The sequence below is a fragment of the Ochotona princeps genome, chromosome 1 (genome assembly GCF_030435755.1).
Source record: "Ochotona princeps isolate mOchPri1 chromosome 1, mOchPri1.hap1, whole genome shotgun sequence".
Taxonomy (NCBI): domain Eukaryota; kingdom Metazoa; phylum Chordata; class Mammalia; order Lagomorpha; family Ochotonidae; genus Ochotona; species Ochotona princeps.
Window position 1 is genome coordinate 50149533 of NC_080832.1, and position 21329 is coordinate 50170861.

Below are 21329 nucleotides of genomic sequence, written 5' to 3' on the forward strand. Positions count from 1 at the left end.
CATCTTCACTGGTATAAATAGAACTTTGTGTTGATCAATACAGGCACACGTCATCTTTTCTGTCAGGGCTGATGTCTCCTTTGGTATGAAGTATTGCTTAGCTCCTAGATTTTCTATCTATAAAATTTCTTCTGCATTCTTGTCAATTTTCTCATTCTTTTTCTCACAGCACTGCCTGCGAAACACAACAGGAGAACATTGTGAAAAATGTCTGGATGGCTATATCAGCGATTCCATCAGGGGCCCACCTCGGTTCTGCCAGCCATGCCCCTGTCCCCTTCCTCACTTGGCCAAGTAAGTTGTAAAGGAACATGATCTTCTAATGTTTACGTCTCTTGTCAGTCCTATCCAGAATTCTGAGGTTCACCCATGATAAAATTGAATACCTCACATTGGAGGGAGACTGGAAAAGATATAGTCTAAATACACTTTGAAGGAAGAAGCATAAGCATTTACAGGATAGGCAATAAAGCTATTCCTAAAATATTGTAATGCATCCTAAAGTCAATGAAGTCACCCAAGCTGTATAAGCAGAACTATTTCATGTTTTCCTAGCTAGGTTTTCAGCTAAAGAAGTCACTATTGGTAATGCAATGGATTCATTCAAATCAAGCATTTGCAACAGTATTGTTTCTCTCCTGCCTCTCACAGAGTAGTTATTTCCCTCCATGTGGCAGGCAAGCATGTTTTCTAATCAGTTAGAACACACATAAACAGAATGAATGCTTTTAGGCGAACCAGTAATGAGAATATATGCCAGAGATATATGCCAGATTCACAGTAATGACTGCGGAAAGTAATACTTGCTTCTGGCTATTTTGACCTGATTAAGAAATTAAAGAGAATACTTTTTAATGAAATTCTTTTCAGGCATATAATAGCCATAAATACAAATGTCAAATCATGAGTGCCCATTTTATTGACTTAAAAATGACAGTATGTAGAGTTTAAATGGGGAAGTGGTGTTTGGTTTTCTAACTATCAGACAATTTTCTGACACCAACAGGTATTCTAAAATAAATTCAGCCCTAGCAGTAAGTTCACAGGCTTAGTGCAGACCTTGCAGGTTAGAAGTTCAGTTCAGTAAGATTGCCTTTGTTTAGATGCTGCATGGTCCACAGGTCATCCACACATATGCGCAGAAACTACAAAGTTGTAGATTCCCTCAGCCCATCCCTTGGGTTAAGTTTCCCTAGAGTGACTCGCAGGACTAAGAAGGTGCTATTCTCATGATTATAAGTGTATTATAGAGGATATAGACCACAGAGAGTAAAGCAGACAAATGAACAGAGAAACACAAGGAGAAGAAAGGCTGGGGAGAGGGTGCAGAGAGCTCATTCTTGCAGAAGCATTGCCCTGTCAGCTCATTTATGTAGACACAACCCAAAACTCTTCTCGCCCCCAACTTTAATGTCCAAGAGTTGTTTTTCATTTTCATGCACTTAATTGAGTGATCATCCACCTGTTAATTCATGCCCCCAGATACCCACAAAAACCTGGTGGGAAGCTGGGAGAAAGGTAAAAGCTAGGAGCCAGTAATTCAATACAAGAATCCTTTATGGTGGGGGATCCAAGTGCTTGAGCCATCACCTGCTGCCCCACAAGGGAGTAATAGCAGGAAGCTGAACTGGGGCTCAATCTATGCCCCACTCTGATGACATAACCAGTGTCTTAACCATTATTCTAAACATTGGCCTCTGGTGTTCCAGAGTTTTTCTTGAAATTTCCTTCAAAAATAATTGAGTAAACTTTTGGCCATTGGTGACTTACCTCAATCTCGAAACCCTCTGCACTCCCCAAAACTTGAGAAGAGGGTGTTGAAAGTCCCAACTCTCTAGTCATCCTAATCATATTGTTGGGTCCTCTGGGGCCAGTTTTCACTCTGAAGCTATCTGGGTGTCCACCCACCGTCACCTCATGAGCATCAGCTACTTGGAAAAGCCCCTCTTCCCCTCTTTCTCACTTCCCATGGAGTTTGATGTTAAGGAGACCAGGTTGAGATTGTGTCTCTATTTCTTGATGCCTTTATCTGCTCTGGATCTTAGTGCTTTCCCTGGTAAATCAGGTTTGGATCTGAGGATCTGCATCAGACGTGTGAGACTAGATCAGGGTGATTGCACAGAACTTCTGAGTCAGTAGCCTGCATATGTCAACTTTGCCAAACATAGAACACTGTATTTTTTCCCCATTGTTATATTTTATTTATTCTATGTCAGGCACTGTTTTAGGTGTTTGAATGTAATATCTGTATAAATGATAGCTAATCAAAGATTAAATTAAATAATGCACACACACACACAGTGACTTTTTAAAGGCCCAAATAGCTATTATTTACATATATATACGTATATATATATGCATATACACACACTCACTTACAAAGAGAAAATATAAAATATGGCAAACAGATTTTCCCTATTTTTTCCTGAATTTTAAACCAATATTGATTAATATTTCACCTAATGACTTCTGATATGTTCAAATCCTGTGACCATTGTAACAACAAAGAATTCAGACATTTTACAGCCCTCTATTTCTTTGGAAACTGTTAAGCCATCTCAGATCTTCCTTGGTGATTTTTCATGTCTGATAGTATTAATAATGTGTGCAAAATGGATGGCACTATTGGTGAGAGCAGAAAATGCAAATTAAATGTTCTGTTATTTCACCCAAGGCTGCCCTGATTTATGGGCTCCCTTTGCCTCATCTAGATATAATCTTTAATTTTTGTCCATTAATTTTCTCTCTCGAACATTAACTGCATCTGATGAGCTGTTTAGCAATCTCTGCTTTTTGTCATGGTATGGAAATTCTGTTAAATATACTTACCTTCAACTTCCTGAGATAAAGGATTTCACTCATTCGCCCTTTATAAAAGCAATAAATTCTGGTTCTGGAAGAGGAAACGGTTTCAAAAGCATCAAGGGTTGCCCTTTCAGGGCCAGTATTGTGGCAAAGCAGGTAAAGCTCCTTGGGACACCTTCATCTCACACTGGAGTGCAGGTTTAAGTCCTGCCTCCTCTGCTTCCAATTCAATGTTCTGCTAATGTGCCTGAGAAAGCTGCAAATGACGACCCAAGTCCTTGGGGTCTTGCCACACATGTGACAGATACTGATGGAATTTAGGCTCCTGGCTTTGGCCTGGCTTAACCTTAATTGTTGTGGGAACAAAGATATAGGGAGTGAAGTAATGAATGAAAGATCTCTCTTTGTCTTTCTCTCTCTGCCTTTCACATAATAAGTGTTTAAAGGGAAAAGTATCAGCATTTCTATCCATGGTGTGTGTTTGTATGTGATATTTTTCTCATTAATGGAAATAGCTCTACCTCCCCAGTTTTGGGTTAAAATTTGTGGCCTAGGACTGAATAAATTTGTTGAATCCTGTAAGGTTTTAACCTTTGATCTGGCCTCATCCTTGACTAAATTAGCAAAGCTTAAATAATGATTAGATATCTTATCAAAAATCTAATATCTGATTGCCTGTTTTAGTTTCTTTTTTTTAAGATTTATTTATTTTTATTGGAAATGCAAATTTTACACAGAGAGACAGAGACAGAAAAAGAAGTCAACTGTCTGCTGGTTTACTCTAACAACTGCAAGGCCAAAGCTAAACCTGACCAAAGCCAGGAGCCAGAAGCTTGTTTTGGGTCTCCCATGTGGGTGCAAGGGTCTAAGGACTTCACCACTCCCTGCTGCTTTCCTAGGCTACAGGCAGAGCACCAGATCAGAAGTGGAGCAGCCGGACATGAAGTAGTGCCTATATGGGATGCCAGCGCTAGCAGGCAGAGGAGTAGCCTATTGAGTCACCACATCAGCCCTTCAGTTTCTTTTTAATATTCGCATTACCGATTTCTATCAAAATGAAATGCTAGGATTTTTTTTTTTAATTTTTTTAATTCATTAATTACGTTGTATTACATGACACAATTTCATAGGTACTGGGATTTCCCCCCCCTTCACCCCAAACCCTTCCCCCATGGTGAATTCCTTCACCATGATGCATAACCACAGCTCAGGTTCCGTTGGGATTCCCTAATTACAGGCTCACACCATACAGAGTTCAGCATCCCACTGTCCAGTCAAGCTCAACGGCCTCTTAGGGAGGCCCTCTCAGGTTTGAAGGCAGAGCCAAAATGCTAGGATTTTTCAAAAAGAAACCTCATTATGTGATGGGTATTGTATAACACAGCTGTTAAGGCACTGCTTGAGATGTCTGCATCCCATAGTGTGGGGTTCAAGTCCCTTTCCTGTTTTCTGCCCAGTTTCTGCTAATACACACAGTGATTGGGACCCTGTCACCCATGTGGAAGACCTGGAGGGCATTCTGTACCCCTGAGTTTAGTCTGCATATCCCTGGCTTTTGTGGGCATTTGGGGAGCGAACCAGCAGATAGAAAATCTCTGTGTGTGTGTTGTTCTGCCTTTCAAATCAATCACTAAATTAAGTGAAGACACCCAGCATGGAATTCAAATTATACTTGAAAAGTCCATGAATTGAACCAAAGATCCAGGGTTTGGATTTCCAATTACAATAGCCATATAATAAGCAAGGAAATAATGCTTGAAAGAGGGAAACAAACAAAGGAGGAGTCTATTTTCTTTAAGTTCTCTAAGAGTTTTTTAAGTAAAGAAAAACACCCTTCTACTTGAAGAGGGACATCATAGTGCTCAGGGTGAGCTGAAAAAAGTACTTTAATTTTCCTAGTCATAAACAGCTGACCCAAGAAAATATTAAAAGCTGATGCTGATGACAAGCAAGACTGAATCCTTGACAGCCACTGTGCAGACCAGTGCCTGTTGGACTGTTCCATGGACGATGTACATTGAGTTCATTCACTTATTTTGATACTGGCCGAGCTCCATGGCTGCCTGTTGGCTATGTCAGTTGCTTCTGTTAAGGAAAATGTCATCTGAAACAGAAGAGCATCAGTTAAAGGCAAAGGGCAGCAGACAGGTCCAGCAGGTATGTCATCCCTCTAGGCTGCCAGGTGGAGCAGCCTCAGACAAAATGCACTAGAAGGAGTTTGCTCACACTCTGCCTGCTTTCCTGGCACTGTTTCTTTAAGCATACTGAGGAGGAAGCAATAAAATCAAGAGCCAGATGAATGCATTTCACTGGAGTGTTTTTACCAAACTGTTAGAGAAAATAAATTGTGGTTATTGCCTTTCACTGGGAAACACATATTGTTTTTTGACTGATTTTATAAACATCTTCAAACAAAGCAAGCACATCCATTTGCTTCCCCCAAAAGACCATTAAGGATAAAATTGCTGATACATGCAGGAACGTGAGAACAGTAGGTCACACTCCATTGATTACAGAGTACCTAAGCCAAAACTAATTTCAGAGTTTCAAGATCTCTCTCTCTTTCTGTGTCACACACACACACACACACACACACACACACACACACAAGCATCCATACAACACAAGGCTCATGTGTCAATGTGGAGAATATGGAGAATGATATTCTATTTCCCTGTCTGCAGAGTTAAGACAGTAATTATGATACTGAACAAATTTTGATTATGATACTGAACAAATGCTGCAATTCTGTACATAGCACTCCTTTCCAAGATTTGATTTGTGACTTTGAACAAGCCTAGTCAATCCCAGCGCCCTTACCTTCAGGGATGCCAGGAGGAAATTAAGGTTGCATGGAGTATATAAAGTAAAGCTTAGGACTAATCATGGCCTTTAAAAATAGAGGTCTGCTACAGAGAAATGTGGGGTAACTTTCGAATGGAGAAAGCAGTAAGGATCAGGAAGCTTTCATATAAACCTCAAATTGCAGGTGACTTTTACTTATTTTGTTTCTGGCTTTGGAATAAGTATTTTAAAATTGTATGTGAAATACATGCTCACAGGTATGTATATTATGCTATACTACAAACTGCCATTGCTTCAGACAAAAGGAAAAAAGAAGAAGAAAGAAACAGCTCTATGGAGAGATAAGTAAGAATATGTAAGAGCTGAGAAATGTCTACATTCATTTCTGTCTGAGCCTGCTGGTTCAAAATTTCTTGAAAGATAAAGACTTAATTTAAATAAAAAAAGAAAATAATCACAGCTGTTAGAGCCTTAAGGGTGATTCAGACAGAGATGATATAACCAAAAGTTAAAGCAGTCATGCCAATGATGTGTGGAATGATTGCTGCTAATGTTTGCTGACAATTCTAGTTTTGCAGAATCCTGCTACAGGAAAAGTGGAGCTGTTCGGTGTGTCTGTAAAGAAAACTATGCTGGACCTAACTGTGAAAGGTAGGCTGATAAAAAGCTTTCTGTCTCTTACATATCAGTTCTGCATTGTTCCTGTTTAATAGGTCCTGAAATGGATGTTTGGTGGTGGGGTGGAGCAGGGTGGGACACATTTCAGAAACAGCAGGAGGAACTTTCTCCAAATCCCACGCCTCAGACATGGCAGTAACAAATACACTCTCTCAGGAACCTGGCTAGGGCCGCATCTCACATTATAGGGGCTAGGAAAGAGGAAAAGGATGCATATTCTGAGAGCATTGTCTAGGAAAATTTGGTGACATTCTTTTCTTTGTTGTTGAAAATCAGTACTGCGATTAATGATCTGAAAAACAAAACAGTGCAGCTTCCTGGGTCAATCAAAAGAGAATTCTCCATAAGTAGAGCAATGACTTGAAAAAGCACCATTTGTTACTTAACCTGTTCTGAGTACCATCTGTTGCAAAGCAAAGTCCATCAGAGTGGGCACGGTCTGAATCCTTGCTTGGTATTTACACAGAATGCTTTTCTAAATTGCTCTGGGCTTTGCTCACAGATGAAAGTCCCTGGCAATTCAGAAAGTTCATCCCACTTCCAGCTGCTCACAGCTTTCTGTGATAAAATGGCTCTCCCAAAGCAGTATCCCAGAGACATCTTCATATTTCTAACAGAGATGCCTTTCAGCGTGGCCTCATCCTTGTGTTTGGAGAGCAGAAAGAAGTCTGAAGGCAAGGAAGTAGTAGTGGTGAGGAGGAACTTCTCAGATGCCTGCCCACAGGTCTGCGGGCGGTTCCCCTCCATCACAGTACACCATCCGCAACCGGGAAGGGGGCTCACAGATCCAGCCTGGCTTTAAAAGATAAGCCTGAAGTTACAATTCTGTGCAGTCCTGTTTCCACAGGACCACCATCCATCTCTGAGAGCAGTTCTGGTGCTCTTTATAGAAGCGGCAGGGTCCCTGCTTTAGAGGAAATCTCTACATGGTTATGACTATTAAATGTGCGTAAGTCTCTAAAATGGTTATAGAATTTTCCTGTTGTTGTTTTGCCATAAGAAGGAAAGTGGGACTTGCGTACCACCTAACTTCCATCCATTAGGAGGGATTGATAAAGGTGATCAGATTACCTGGGGTTGATGGATGTTTGTGACAAACTGTCCTCTCTTCACTTGGGAACACAGAAGCGGGAGGCACTTGATGTACTCATCTTCTGGCTCAGTGGGGGTCTGAACAGATTGTTAATGGGCCTGAGATGGAGCTTTTCTCTCCTGAGAGTGGGAGGATAAACTCAGTTTAGCTTGATAACAACAGCACAGCACTGCTAATGGATGTTCAATGGCTCCCAAGGGGAGAGTTAATGGCCTTAAATAGAGTCCTGCTGACCAAACTCCCCCAGAAGTGAAAAGGCCTGGGTCTTAAGGGTGCAGTCTGGAAGAACAGCAGAGAGTACAGATGAGGGCTCTGTGGCCTCTTCCATGGCATATAACAGCATGCCCAGCCCACACGTGGAACTGAGAGGACAAATCCTCCCACCCACCTTGGAAGCTCATGAGATCTGTCATTTTCCAGTAAACCTCGGTTACACCAGGTCCTTATCCTGGAAAGATCTGGAAAAGAGCACTAGTTTGGGAAATGGCCATAGTGTTTAAAAAAAAAAAAAAAAGAAAAGCTTTGACATAAACCTGGCTGACTTTGTAGCACTTTGTGATCCTCCTAGGCAAGTTACCCATCTAAGTGCCAATTTCCACTTCCACACAAAGGAACAAATGGGGACACCCATCTTATAGGCCTATAAAGCCTATGATACAACATTGTGATGCTCTGGCATCTGACACTTAATAAGTGCCCAACAAAACTTAACTGATGGCAACACAAGACGTCCTGAGCATTGTTCAACTTCTACGATGCTGGGTCACCGACTCTCAGTTTCCTTTGCTAGGCAGTATGGCTTTGGATTGCTAATTAGTATCTCCTGTACCCTGTCTCAGCACCACCACCACAATGAAAAAAAGGCTGTCTTTTGTCATTTGGCAGATGAGACAGGTGATGGGAAGATAGGATTTAAAGTTTGGCTTCAGAGTCTGGATTCCTTCTGTAGTTGAACAACCCGAACTAGTTGGAGGTGTTGCTTTAGAACTCCCAAACTGGGCCCACTCACCTGACAAACTATTGTAGTGGTAGAAGAAAGAAGATGTTTATTGCAAAATACAGAGGGAGAAATTGGGCAGCTATTGTTTCATTCCAGGACTCCCTAAGGGGTTAAGGGTGGAGGTTGCTGATACTGAAGTTGGTCTGAGAGATGCATAAGTAGCTTGTATCAAAGTTCCTGGTTGGACAGTGGTGCTGGTGATATTTCTTGGATTGGTCAGTAATGCCATGCTCTCCGGGGAATCTATGGTGTCCAGATAGACTCTAGTTTGTTGGGGAGTTACATGAAGGTGATAGTAAAACTCTGCCCAGAGCTGGAATTATTTTAAATAAACCCTTCCTAACAATACTAGCCTCCAAGGTTCTTATCTGTTACAGAAGCAAGTGACTCCTTGACTTAGTGTTTAGAAATTTCCAAGGCTAGCTGGATCACACCTTTAAGTATGTGAATTCCTTTTGATAAAAGACAGGCAAGAACACCTTGGGCTAAGGGAAACCGATAGGAGGCTGGATCCTGCATTTATATCATATGGGTTCAGTTTCATTTCCTTGTACCAAGACTGTTTTTCACAATGGAATTCGTATGAATCTTCTATTTTAAATGGTCTTTTAAAATAAATCTATTAGATGAGCTCTACTATGCAGGGAACAATTATTGATCTACAAAGAGATTGTTGTCAGGAGGCTAAGTACACCAAAGGGCTGAAAGTAAGCCTTCCTCTTTGTGGGATAAGTCCTTTGAACAACTCTCTGCCCCTTCATTCCCATGTGTGTGTGTGCTCTTTCACTCCCTACCACCTTTTACAGGAATGTACTGAGGTCTTTTACAATCCAAGGTGGAGGGGAGAGGCATGCAACTCTACTAAGACACAGGCTTGTCTTTGAGGAACATCCAAGTAGGGAGGAGACTGAAAATGAGGCATCACTAGGCAGAGAAAGAAAGAAAAAGAAACAAATGGAAAGAAAAGAAGGAGGGAGAGAGGGAGGGAGGAAGAAAGAAGGAAGGAGAGAAAGAGAGAGAGAGCAGAAGAAAGGAAGAAAATGTAAACAGAAGGACAAGCAAAGTCTATGTAAGAGCCTAGGATTTCGGTCCCATGGAGGGGCTGGCTCCTCTAGAGGATGCTTTGATTTACACTTGACCCTGTGACTCCCAGGAGAGGGTTTCTCTTGTGAGTGTCACAGTCAAGTTGTCAGGTTGTCTGAATTAAGCTTTCCATAATCCATGGTTTCAGCGTGTTTGTGAACTTGGAGCTCTCCACCAGAGTTTTTCAAAATATGCGGCTGATTTGTCTGGCTATTTCAAACAAAGGTAAAACGTAGTCTAAACCAAAAAAGATTCTGAGTCTCCCTTAACTGAGACATTATGTCATCAACTTTGGTTTTTAGATTTGTGTGTAAGGATCTCCTGAGATCTTTGGATTCCAGAATCTTTCCTTAAGCTCCCTTCCAACACTCCCTGAAAAAGAACACCTGGGGTAAGATTCAGGGATATATAATTGGACTCTTGTAAATCTGGGCTCTCCCTGCTTTGTGAAAAAGCTGCCTTATGATATTTCAACCTTCAACCCCACAGCCACTCACAAAAAAATGTTGATCACACTGCAACCTGTCAACCTCTGTGTTCTCAGAAATATTCATGGGAATTCATGGGTTCTCAGAGAGTGTTTTCTTAGTTCCATGTTTAATTTCCGATAATCTTCAGGGACAACATGGACTGAAATATGCTCAGGACTCTATAACAGAAAGACATCTACCTCAGTGCTGTGGAGAAAACAATCAAGGAGACAGTGTGTCAGTAACACATTAGAGACAGCTGGAGGCCAAGTGACATGACATCAAGGCATTGTGAGTTGGTAAGAGAAATGAGTCATCAGACAACACGGCAGGAAATGCATGCAGAACTGAAACTCGTGTTGCAAGTGGCCATCACTGCCTTCAAGACTTTTGAAGCAAAAAACTTAGAGAAAGTGCACAAATTTGGGGGACAGAATTTGGCAGGTCTCATTTTCATCTCAATGTGACCTTCCCTCTGCAACCATGGATGAATTTTAAGCCTGAGGAGTCTGAGTCTTCGAGCTGTGAAGAAATCCCATCTCATGCCATACAGCTGATGAGTTGTATTTCCAAAACCAAAACCAGGACCCTCAGTTGACAAACCTTAATGGTCTCTAAGCCTCTGTGTTCCACATTACATCCCATAGCAATTCTAATAATGTGGTAGAGTGAGGGCTGTGCTAAGATGTTTTGATAATTTTTCACATGGATCCTGTCACTTAAAGAAAACAAGAGGGACCAGGGAGCACTAACTCAAGGCAACCTGAAAACTCAACAAGAAGGGCATAACAGAATATCATTAGAAATGAGGATGATGCCAATGATACTTATCTTTTTTATTTTATAAACCTTTTCCATTTTTTATTATACTTTTGATAATCTTTACATAATTAATTAGGGTAAAAAGGTTCAAGAGCTACAGGAAAATGGGTAAGACTATTATTTCCATATTGTTTTGTTTATATATCTGAGGTAAAGGAGGATTTTAAGGGAGAAGCCCCACCCAGTCTCCCACCCACCCCAGGTCCCTGATGTAGGGCATGCTCCGAGGGTCTTGCTCAAGTGGTTTTGATAGTTCACCAGTTACTAATCGCTGCCAATCTCACCACTCCAAGCACGATGAGGTCGTTGAAGAATCCACTGATTGACACAGTCCATCATAGAGTCTCCATTTGCCCAGTTTTTCACTGCCAACATACAGCTGAGGCGGTTGATTGACTTGTTCTGTCCTCTGTCTTTTCATGGTGAGGGTTCAGAGTCCAGCATTTCAATTGGGGGAATCCCCAAAGAAACTTTGTCTGAGGTGTTCCCAGACCAGATTCTTGTATGTACTAGCAAGTACAGGGCCCGGCACAGTCCATCGCCCCGATCATCTGGTGGTTGCAATTGCTGGGTTGGTTCTGTTTCCATCCCTGTCTTCCACTGGAACCAATGGGTGTTGCAGTCCAGCCTGGTTCTGCTCAACACACACTTGGCCCTCACACAAACCAGTGGGAGCTGCAGCCTAGTCAGAGTGACCCACTATAACCCCAACCAGGCCCGTCCCACCTTGGTTTGCCAGTATGTGTGGCAGACTAGTCCAGTCTGTCCCACATCCCATTCAGCTCTCATACATGTCAATGGGTATTAAAGCTTAGTTCCATCTAACCAGCTCAACTATCCAGCCCTCATGGATGTTGTTGGGTGCCTCTCTGTCTAGCCACCCCAGCCCCTGTCCTAGTTTTAGTGCCCTCCCACGGAAGTGGTAACCCAAAAGGGAAGAGCCCACTATTTCCCTCCCAGACATCTCCCACTCCCGCATTATACACTCTCCAGGTGGTTCTGTGGTTTGACTTGACAGAATTAGCCCCCATTGCCAGCTTCTGCCACCTAATGCTGTAGCTAAGCCCAAACAACCCTTACCCACTTCAGTTGTAGTTTGCACCAGTAGGAACAATCAGCCCAGTCTGGCTTTTCCCTGATCTAGTCCACATGAGGCACACAGGTATTTTAGCCCTGTCTAGTCTGGTCTGCCCCCATCCCAGCTCATGCTCTCCAGTGGGAGTAGCTGTCCAGCAAGGGGAGAACCCCCATATTCCCCTGCTGGCTCCGCCCCCTCCCTTCCTGGTTCTCACGTGTGCTGGTTAGGTGCTGCCGTCACATCGGTACAAGCAACCTCACCTTGGCATTCCGTATTGTGAACAGCTTTTGTCACAACCGGACCTGGCTCGACCCGCACTATTCTGGTGCTCAGATTCGCCAGTGAATGACGTGAACTGATTCAGCCTGGTTTGCCCCTGACCCATGCCAAATGTATGCCAGTGGGCAACTTAGCATGGCCTGTTCTGGGCTGTTTCCTATCATGCTTCTTGCGCTTACCTGCAGGGTCTGTGTCCTGCCAGAGGAGTTGCCCAGGCTTCTCCATCAGAACCCTCCCAGTGCTAGATTTTGTGCATAGCAGGGGGTCCATTGTCCAGCCCTACTCAGTTCACCTCCTGTCCTAGCAGGAACAGTGGCTTTTCCTAACTGGACTTCAACCCAAACTGGTTCTTGCTGTTGGATGTTTCAGCCCAGCAACAGCTCATCCATGCCCACATACAGCTCACACATGGCTCAGTAGGGGGTTGAGACCTAGCCTAGTCTGTCCCACATCTCCCCTGGTCCTCCAGGACACCAGATGGTGTTAGAGTCTGGCCTGGCTTGGTGCGTTCAGTCCCAGTCCACACTTGTGCCAAGGGAAACTACAACTGTTTCCTGATCAGAACACAGCCCCCATTCTAGTCCATGTGCCCCTTGGTGGGAACCTCAACCCAGCTAGGGTTGTCCCCTTAGCTCCCCAATTGGGCCTGTTGGCAGCCATAGATCACACGCCTACCAGTGGTTGCTCTGACTCAGCTTGGCTCAGCCCCTTACCTGTCCCGGCCCTTGCCTTAGACACTGTGGCTTAGCGTTCCTGACTCATGCAGACCAGTAGGTGCAAGAGCCTATTTCAGCATGACCTGTGCTCCATCCTGGTTTCTAATTTTACTTATGGGCTAAGGTTTGCTCAGTCCTGCCCGGTCCACCCCATTCCATTACCAATTGACACATTACCCAGCTGTTGGAGCTACTTTGCCCAGCTTGTCTGACCCCCAGGTCTGGACCACAGGTTCACCAGTGGGAGCTATGACTCGCCAGGGGCATTTCCCAAGTTCCTCCACTTGATCCACTCCCAGACCCAGTTCTCATACATGCCATTGGATTTTAGGCCAGTGCCCGGTGTAGTCTGACCTTCCATTTGGCCTTGAATGAGCTGATGAACATTGCAGCCCGGCCCCCCACCACACCCTATTCAGGATGCACATTCAGGTGCTGCTGCCTTGACCAGTCCAGACTGTTGTGGGTTCCTTTACCTGTGATTGATGGCAGGCTCCTTGGTCACACCTAGCTTAGTCCATCACCACCCCATCTCTTGAACTAATCAGTGGGGCTAGAATTATCACAGGGTTTGGCCCACACATCCCCCACAGAATCTACCCCGGATATGGTTCTCTGGCTTTCTGGTTAATGTCATGACCCTGCCTAATGTGACCCGTCTCCTGATCCACCATCATTTCAGGTAATAGGATATGCTCCTGCTAGGCAGGACCCGAGTTTTAGCTTTTGCATGGACTGGTGTTCGGTGGTCAGCATTATTCAGTGATTACAAGTTCTTCAAAGGAAAAGTTACTCTGCTATTGGGAATCTTTAGGATTGATTCACATTCCAGAAGCACAGAGGGTTCAACGTGAAGCTACCTAAGCAGCAATTCAAAGAACCAAAACCCCAGAGCTCCCCAGGTGGGTGGCCAGCAAGTGGAGCCTGGCGCCAAATGGCATGCTGGCCGCCTGGAGACAGCTCACCACATGCTTGAGGTGACTGGAGTCAGGGTTCCGAGCATGGAAATACCCCGACCTGGCACCTGCCAGCAGGTTGCCGGAAGTTTCAGCCCCAAGGCCCAAGGTCACGTCCCTCCCCAATCCTGTCCCCCTCTCAATGATGGTAATGCCAATGATAATTATCTTGATGATGCCCTTAATGAGAAGAATAAAAGGATAAAGGAGAGAAAAAAGAGATAACATTCAGTAAAGCTAACTATGATGCAGGAATTTAGTCTAATTCTCTCTGAAGACACCATGTTTTTAAACTTAAGCTATCAATCTGTTGTTTGCATTGAGTTCTTGCGATTTTTCTGCTCTGTGCCCTGCCGTGCTGAATTCTTGTTCTCTAATCTTAAATGGATTTCTTACATGTTTCTCTCCTATTTTCCAGTCTTTCATGAAGAAGTAAAGAACATTTTATAGCACCTACTTCATACCAGATGCTTTCCTTTTTTTATTTAACTAATTAAGATGATTTTAAGTGACAATGACAGATATAGAGTGACATCCCTTCTGAAAAGTTTCTGTGCTTCTCATGCCAACAGTTTATGCACCTTTAATAATCAAATAACCCTAGGTGGAGAAGCAGTGGAGGAAGAGAAGAGCTTCCCAAATTCCTAAAACCACAGCTTTCCATCAAAATCGAATTTTTTCCAAAAAACGTTTCTTTGGGTTTCTACTTTGTTCAAATAATAGAATCATTAACTGAAATGACACAGTTCAAATGGCACAATATTTTCATTTGTACTATACATTTATTGGCTCAATTTTCCCAAGGTACATCAAGTCATTAAGAAATTTAGAAATGAAATTATGGAAAAAAAAATAGGGCCAGTCTATTGGGCATCAGTGCCCCAGTCCTGACTCTAAATTCAACTACTTTTATATCCTTGTTATTAACTTCTTTAAGGGCAAGATTAGACACGTAGAGAGCATTTGACTATTCAACTGTTTAACTCATTAATTTATTAATTAGTTAGCTCATTAATGCCAGACCTACAGAGTGAAAAGAGTTCTAAACCATGTGTCCCAAAAGAGGTTTGAACCCTGCAGCAGTGTACAAGTCACTTAGCTTCTTTGCATAGTAGCTTCCCTATCTAAAACTTCAGGGGCTTTATAGGAGCTATCAAGAATCAAGCCCTTTATACTTGTTCTGTAAAGTCTAAGGAATTTGAAATGTGGATTGGAACTTCAGAATTGCCTCTGAACCTTTCTCAACACTCCAAGTAAACCGAAATAGGCTTCTGCAATAACTGTGAGTCCAACTTCCAGAGCAGAAAATGTATTTTTCTTTTGTGGGAAGTGGGGGAACAATCTATGGATATCAAATACGGTGGAATTAGATGGATAAAAGAAACTGGCATCTGGCCTCTGAGCCAGTCCCTCAGAGGCAAGTTCCTTAGAGTGCAAATCTGCAGCCCTGCCTTGATATGGTAGCTCTGAGACCCATGTCAGTGGGCTGAGTCTAACAATCTCTCTTTGGTGAACTGCAGCAAATGGTACGGATTCTAGTGAGCCACAGAGCAATGAACAAAAAGGCATGTTGGTCTGGGGACCAGAAGACCTATAAATCCCATGTCAGTGACATGAAAAAGTATGAATAGCAAAACTTGCTGAAATTTCTATCTCTTTGTGGCTTGTGTAGAACTTGCATTCATCTTCATCTTCTTCACAGACTCACGATATTGTGTGTAATTATGTTTAATTCATGTCCTGTTCTTTCTGAGCATGGGCTGTGTGTTTTCCTCTTTCTGTCTCCTATGCCTTACAGAAAGTGGATATGAATCGCCCCTCTGTTGGCTGAATCTACTCATTATAGCAGTTGCAGTGCGGTCCAGGGTGGAGTGAGGCAAAGAATATTGGGGTCAAAAGGTCTAGGTTTTGCACTGTGGCCTCCTGGCTATGTGAACCTGGAAAACACACATCACTTCTTATCTTCAGAACAGCAGGCCTGGGTAGCTTCCCTCCCAGGTGCGGCAACATCCAAAGCAGCTCACAAAGGTGCAGCTTTCAGATACAACGTAAGCAAAGGGCTGGGACTAAATAGGCACCATCCTTACAACTACCCCAGAAAGCCACAGCAGCAAAGGCTGCAAGGGCACAGGCAATGTGAGGTACAGGGGTGATGTGAGGGTCCCAGAATGACACATATGGATTTTTTCATTTTCCAAATTTTCAAGTATTCAGAATTTTAATTCCCCCTACTGTAAAAGAAAGCCTTGTTTTTCTTTCTTTCTTTCTTTCTTTCTTTCTTTCTTTCTTTCTTTCTTTCTTTCTTTCTTTCTTTCTTTCTTTTTTCTTCATGCAGTGTCTTATTATTACTGGCCAGGGATTTCTGATTTCCTTGGAAAATCCTCCCTTCCTTTCTACTGCCAAGGCCAAGTCCCAGCTCATGCCCTCTACCCCAGCCCTGCATTCCCATGCCAGCCTAAAGTCCATGCCCCACTCCAAAGCCAATACTGGCATCCTTCACTTTTATCACCTTCAATAACCTTCTCTGACACTCTCTCTCCTTTTCTCTCCTGAGCCAGCATAAACTCCTTTGCCTGGCCTTAAATCCCATGCGGTATAACCACACGTTCTTTCCAGCCACTCCCTGAATCTTCATCATGCCTTCTAGACAAGGATCCACAGCAAAGCAGACGCCAGAAACAATCAGCCAGCCAACATGTGCAGTTTGACCTTGCAAAGTTTAGGCCAACCTTCAGAAATTGTGATTTCACACAAAAATACAAATCTTCACTTTCTTTTTTTTTTTCAAAAACAAGAAGATCTGGGACTATGAGTCTTTCCCTCAAGGCCATTGTGTGACAGCCAATGACTAGAGCCTAGTGACAGCTGCCCCATTCGGTGAGACCCACCTCCTTGCCATCCTGACCAGAGCCTCTCATGGCCCAAAGCACACATTTGAGTAATGTGGAAAAAGGCATTTCTTTTCCCAGGTCAAGTCAACCCCACCCAGAGTGCAACTTGGCAAGGTAAGCCAAGACTAGATGGATTTCAATCTCCACTCAACTCAGCTGGGCTCCCTCCTTATGACCCAGCTGTAGAACCATGGACACTAGGCTCTAAAATGGCTATAAAAACCACAGTCTGTCCCCAGCTTGTTTTTTGGAGTGCTCCCAGATCACTCTGCTTTCTGCTTTGTCATAGGACAGCCACCAGGAGCTAAGAGGGCTACTCGCTGCCTCTTCTTCACCTGAAGATGGAGACAATGTCTTACTCAGTTCTCAGAGGAGACTCTGGGCTGTTCTTGGACTAAGTCATTCCTGAGCCGGTCCCTTTCTGCCAGGATAGTGCTCACACTGGCTGGCTCAGGCTTAGTTACTTGGACAGTTCGTTAAAGCAAGACAGCCGGTGATGTAAACTAGGATTTCTCAATGGAGGTGTTATTAACATTTTGGCCAGGACTCTTCTTAGCTGTGCTCCACTGTTACCTCTCCTTGCATTGCATTAACACATCTTCCCCAACCACTCTATGCCAGCCATGAGCAAAAATGCCCCATAGACTCATTCCATCCAGACCCTCCTACACCTTGGCATATCACTAAATTAAGTGACCTACAACACGAGACAGACAGAGAGAGAGAGAGAGAGAGAGAGAGAGAGAGAGATGGTTCCTTACAAAGCCTGGCAGAGAATGGAAATGAGTGACATTAATGACAATCTACAAATATTCTCAATGTCTTTCTTCTCTGTAGGAAAGAGGATAGAAAGGAAGAAAAACTATGAATGTTAAATGTTTAACTTGTGGTATTCCAAATCAGGTGTGCTCCTGGTTACTATGGAAACCCCTTACTCGTTGGAAGTACCTGTAAGAAATGTGACTGCAGTGGAAATTCAGATCCCAACCTAATCTTTGAAGACTGTGATGAAGTCACTGGCCAGTGTAGGAATTGCTTGCGTAACACAACAGGATTCAAGTGTGAACGCTGTGCTCCTGGCTACTATGGAGATGCAAGGAGAGCCAAGAACTGTGCAGGTATGGTACTATAAATCCCAGTCCTCTGTCAATTCTGAGTTTAAATAAAGAATCCATCCTTGAGAAATATTTAAAGTGCTCTCCCTATCATCACTTTTCCATGACAATGTACATTCCATGAATGTGTATCCAAAACTCAGCAGGGATAGAAATTTTTATCAAGGCTTCTAATTATGATGTTGGTTCATGGGTAGGATGAGCCATCAGAAATACAAATGAATTTTGATCTTATCACCTTAAATTTTTCCAATTTATTTGTATCTTTTCATTATATTTTTCCATGAGCTTTTATTCATTCATTCATTCACTTAAAAGGCAGAACAACAAAGAAAGAGACCAAGAAAGAGAGAGAGTGCATATATGCATAAATTTGTTTCTGTCTCTTGATATACTCCCTCAAATGGCTGCAAAAGCCAGGTTTGTACCAGGCTAAAACCAGGAACCAAAACTCCATCCTGGTCTCCCACATGGGCAGCAAAGATCATCTTTCATAACCTTCCCAGGTGCATTAGCAGGAAGCTGTGTTGGAAGCAGAACAGCCAGGACTCAAGCCAACACTGTGATATGGGATGCTGGCATCACAGCACTAATTTAACCCAGTGCACTGTATTGCTAGCCCCTGTCTTTTCAATTTTGATCAAAGAAACAAATCAGACTTCTGGGGATTATCTATTGTTGACCAAGGGACTGAGTGAAATGTTTCATGGTTTGAATCATTTTTCTTATTCACGTCTTTCAGTTACATTTGGTAAAACTGACTTCAGTGAAATAGATTGACAAAAGAAAGGTAAAGAAATAACATATCTCCCCATTTCCTCACACTATAAGAAATCTCCCTGGTGGAACTTCAGTTAAACTGAGGCATACACATTTTATTCATAATTTTTCCAATCTATTTGCCATGTCGAGGGAAGCTCTTTATAAGTAAAGTTCCATTGCTTTCTTCTGAAGTCAAGGGCCAGGAAAAATGGAATGTTTCTTCCCTTTTATGTGATTTTGAGTGGATCATGAGAAGGAAAGAGATACTGTCTTCCTGTGGATAGGAATTAGAATTTAAAAGATACTAAGCTCTCCAGGAAATCCTTTCACTGACAGATTCCCATTCGAAAGGCATGATAAGTGAGGAGTTTAAAATTCGGAAAATAATACATGTACTCTACAGAAGTCATAGTGAACATAAATATGCCTGCAAAACAGCAATGCACACAGAGGCATAACACCCAGAGCAATGGTGAGTGAGAAAGGAGCATGAGTCTAGCTGGAGTAATAGAGTAGAAGGAAAGAGAGATCATTAGGAAGCATGCAGGCAAAATCAAAAACTGAAAGGTTGATCAAAACATTTACTAGGCTTACATTTCAACTAGGAAGATATAGGTCACTTTGGAATAAAAACTAATATTAGAAGGAATAAACCATGATCCTTTCTGAATGGTATGATAAATTTGTATTTTGTGAACCATTAAACAGCTGAACTGTATTAACATCCCCCTTGAAGCTAATTTTTTCATGATTATTCTGTGAAGAAAGCTAAGAGGTGGAGAAAACATTCACACTTTTATTCTAATTTATTGCTAGCATAGATAAAGGAATTCTTCTTTATTACAAAATCATTGGAACATGAACAGTCTGATAAGATCAAGTTTTTGTTTGTTACCAAAGGTATTATTGTAAATCATCAGTAGATGAATAATAGGATCTCAGATCTTTTAATTCATGTAATTATGTTCTTAGTTCTTTCTGGGGTGTTCTCCCTGGCCATTCTACCACCCCGCTGTTAGCTATCATTTGGAAGCGTGGAGTCTGTCTTGGCAAGGGTCAAACACTTGGGAGCCAAGAATTGCTCCTGGACCTCCTCACTCACTGCCCTTGGGACTACTCCCTGCTCACACCTGGCAGTGACCAACCGTGGAGTTGGATTAAACTGGAACTCCCTCTACAGTGAGAGGAGAACTTTCCATTTCAAGTTAAACACTGGGCTCTGTGCCCATTGAGTGCCTTGTGAAATTTACTAGGATTTGTTTGGAATAAAGCAGCAATACAGTCACATCAGAATCCATGGATTTGGGAGAGGAATCTTAAAAATTTGAGGTTCAAATTTTCCCCCAGGATCACCTTTAAAAAATCATATTGATCTGGGCTGAGTGAATGAGGGATAAAATCTTTATGTAATGGATTCTGTCCCATCTTAAGAAGTAGTCTCCATTGAAGAACTATACACTAATAACCACTATTTCCAGAAACCATGGAAATGTGTCCATATTTGGAGTATTAAGAAATGAATCCCTGATCTCTTGTTTTTGTTTCCCACAGTGTGCAATTGTGGGGGAGGCCCATGTGACAGCGTAACCGGAGAATGCTTGGAAGAAGGTTTTGAACTCCCTAAAGGCACGGACTGCCCAACCATAAGTAAAAATAACAGAATATGATTGACTAACCCCACTTTCTCTAATGTGCTGCAGGTGTGGGATTAAGAAATGCTATGTAGTATCACTCTCTCTACAAACTGCTTCAACCCCAGCCCTAGATTTAACCCCATCTGCACCAAAACCAAATGATTCCCACGCAAAACTATTTGATGGCCCATTCGATTCCAATTGGCACAGCTGCAGTTTTCGCTTGCATAGCTCTGTTTTATAAAATGCATTCTATCAAGTTTTTATGTTTAGCATTTACCTAAAGGCAAAAGCAGAAAGGTAATTCCCAGTGACAGAGCTCATTTTAGCTGCCTTTCCTGTATTGACTCTTAACAGCCTCAGATAATACAAATACGCAGACAATGCTTGACCACAGCTGGGAAACTGAGATATCCAGAGACAAGTAGCTTTACCCAAATCACTCCATATCTGAAGTGAGACCAAACAAAAAATATCCAATCTCTAGAAAATGGAGTTGCCATTCCCACCCCACCTTACCCCGCCAGCTTGGTTTCTGTCATCCCTGTTAATCAAATCAAGAGAAATTATACTGAAAACCAAAGTTTTGGTTTAAAAGCCTGAGACAAAAGGATCTTGATCTCCAAATTCCTCTAATAGAAAGAGATTATTTCATTGGAGAATCCAATGATTCGCACAAGTTGGGTGACATATACACAGGTGAAATAGATGATTCTCAAGCAATGTCAATGTCAGGATGATGTGCTAACCCCACATATCTCCCCCACCAACCCGATGTGCCAGCTTGGAATTCTTGCCTCGAAAGAGTTTGTAAGCAAGACTGTGTTAAATTTCAAAGAGCAAAATAACACATTAACAATGATCAACACTTTAGTCTTACTTTATCAGCTCTCTACAAGGGAACGCAATCTAAGGAAAAGAGCCAGTTGCAGGGATGGCCAAGACAGATGTCAAAACATTCTGTGCCATTCCTGAGTGTGTGACAGAACTCTACTAGACTGAGAGAAGCAGACAGGAGAAAACGGCTGCCCAGAAATTAACCAGCTCTCCTGGAAAGTGCTAGGAAAATCTAATGCCTGATAAGGATGGTGCCATCCCAGAGGGCACACCCTCTACTAAGGGAAGGTGGGCACACCTTTTGA

General features: G+C 42.6%; 1 protein-coding gene across 2 annotated transcripts in view; it reads left to right on the forward strand.

The window, feature by feature from the left end:
* LAMA4 (laminin subunit alpha 4) overlaps positions 1–21329 on the forward strand; it is a 137999-nt gene that overhangs the window by 42906 nt on the left and 73764 nt on the right. Inside the window, exons 3-6 of one of the 2 annotated variants that reach the window (XM_004580311.3) lie at positions 170–294; positions 6181–6261; positions 17580–17794; positions 20105–20200. In XM_004580311.3, the coding sequence (XP_004580368.2) occupies positions 170–294; positions 6181–6261; positions 17580–17794; positions 20105–20200 (517 nt within the window). Of the gene's footprint in view, positions 1–169; positions 295–6180; positions 6262–17579; positions 17795–20104; positions 20201–20237; positions 20254–21329 lie in introns of those variants that run through there. The other variant, XM_058657142.1, reaches the window with a different exon arrangement.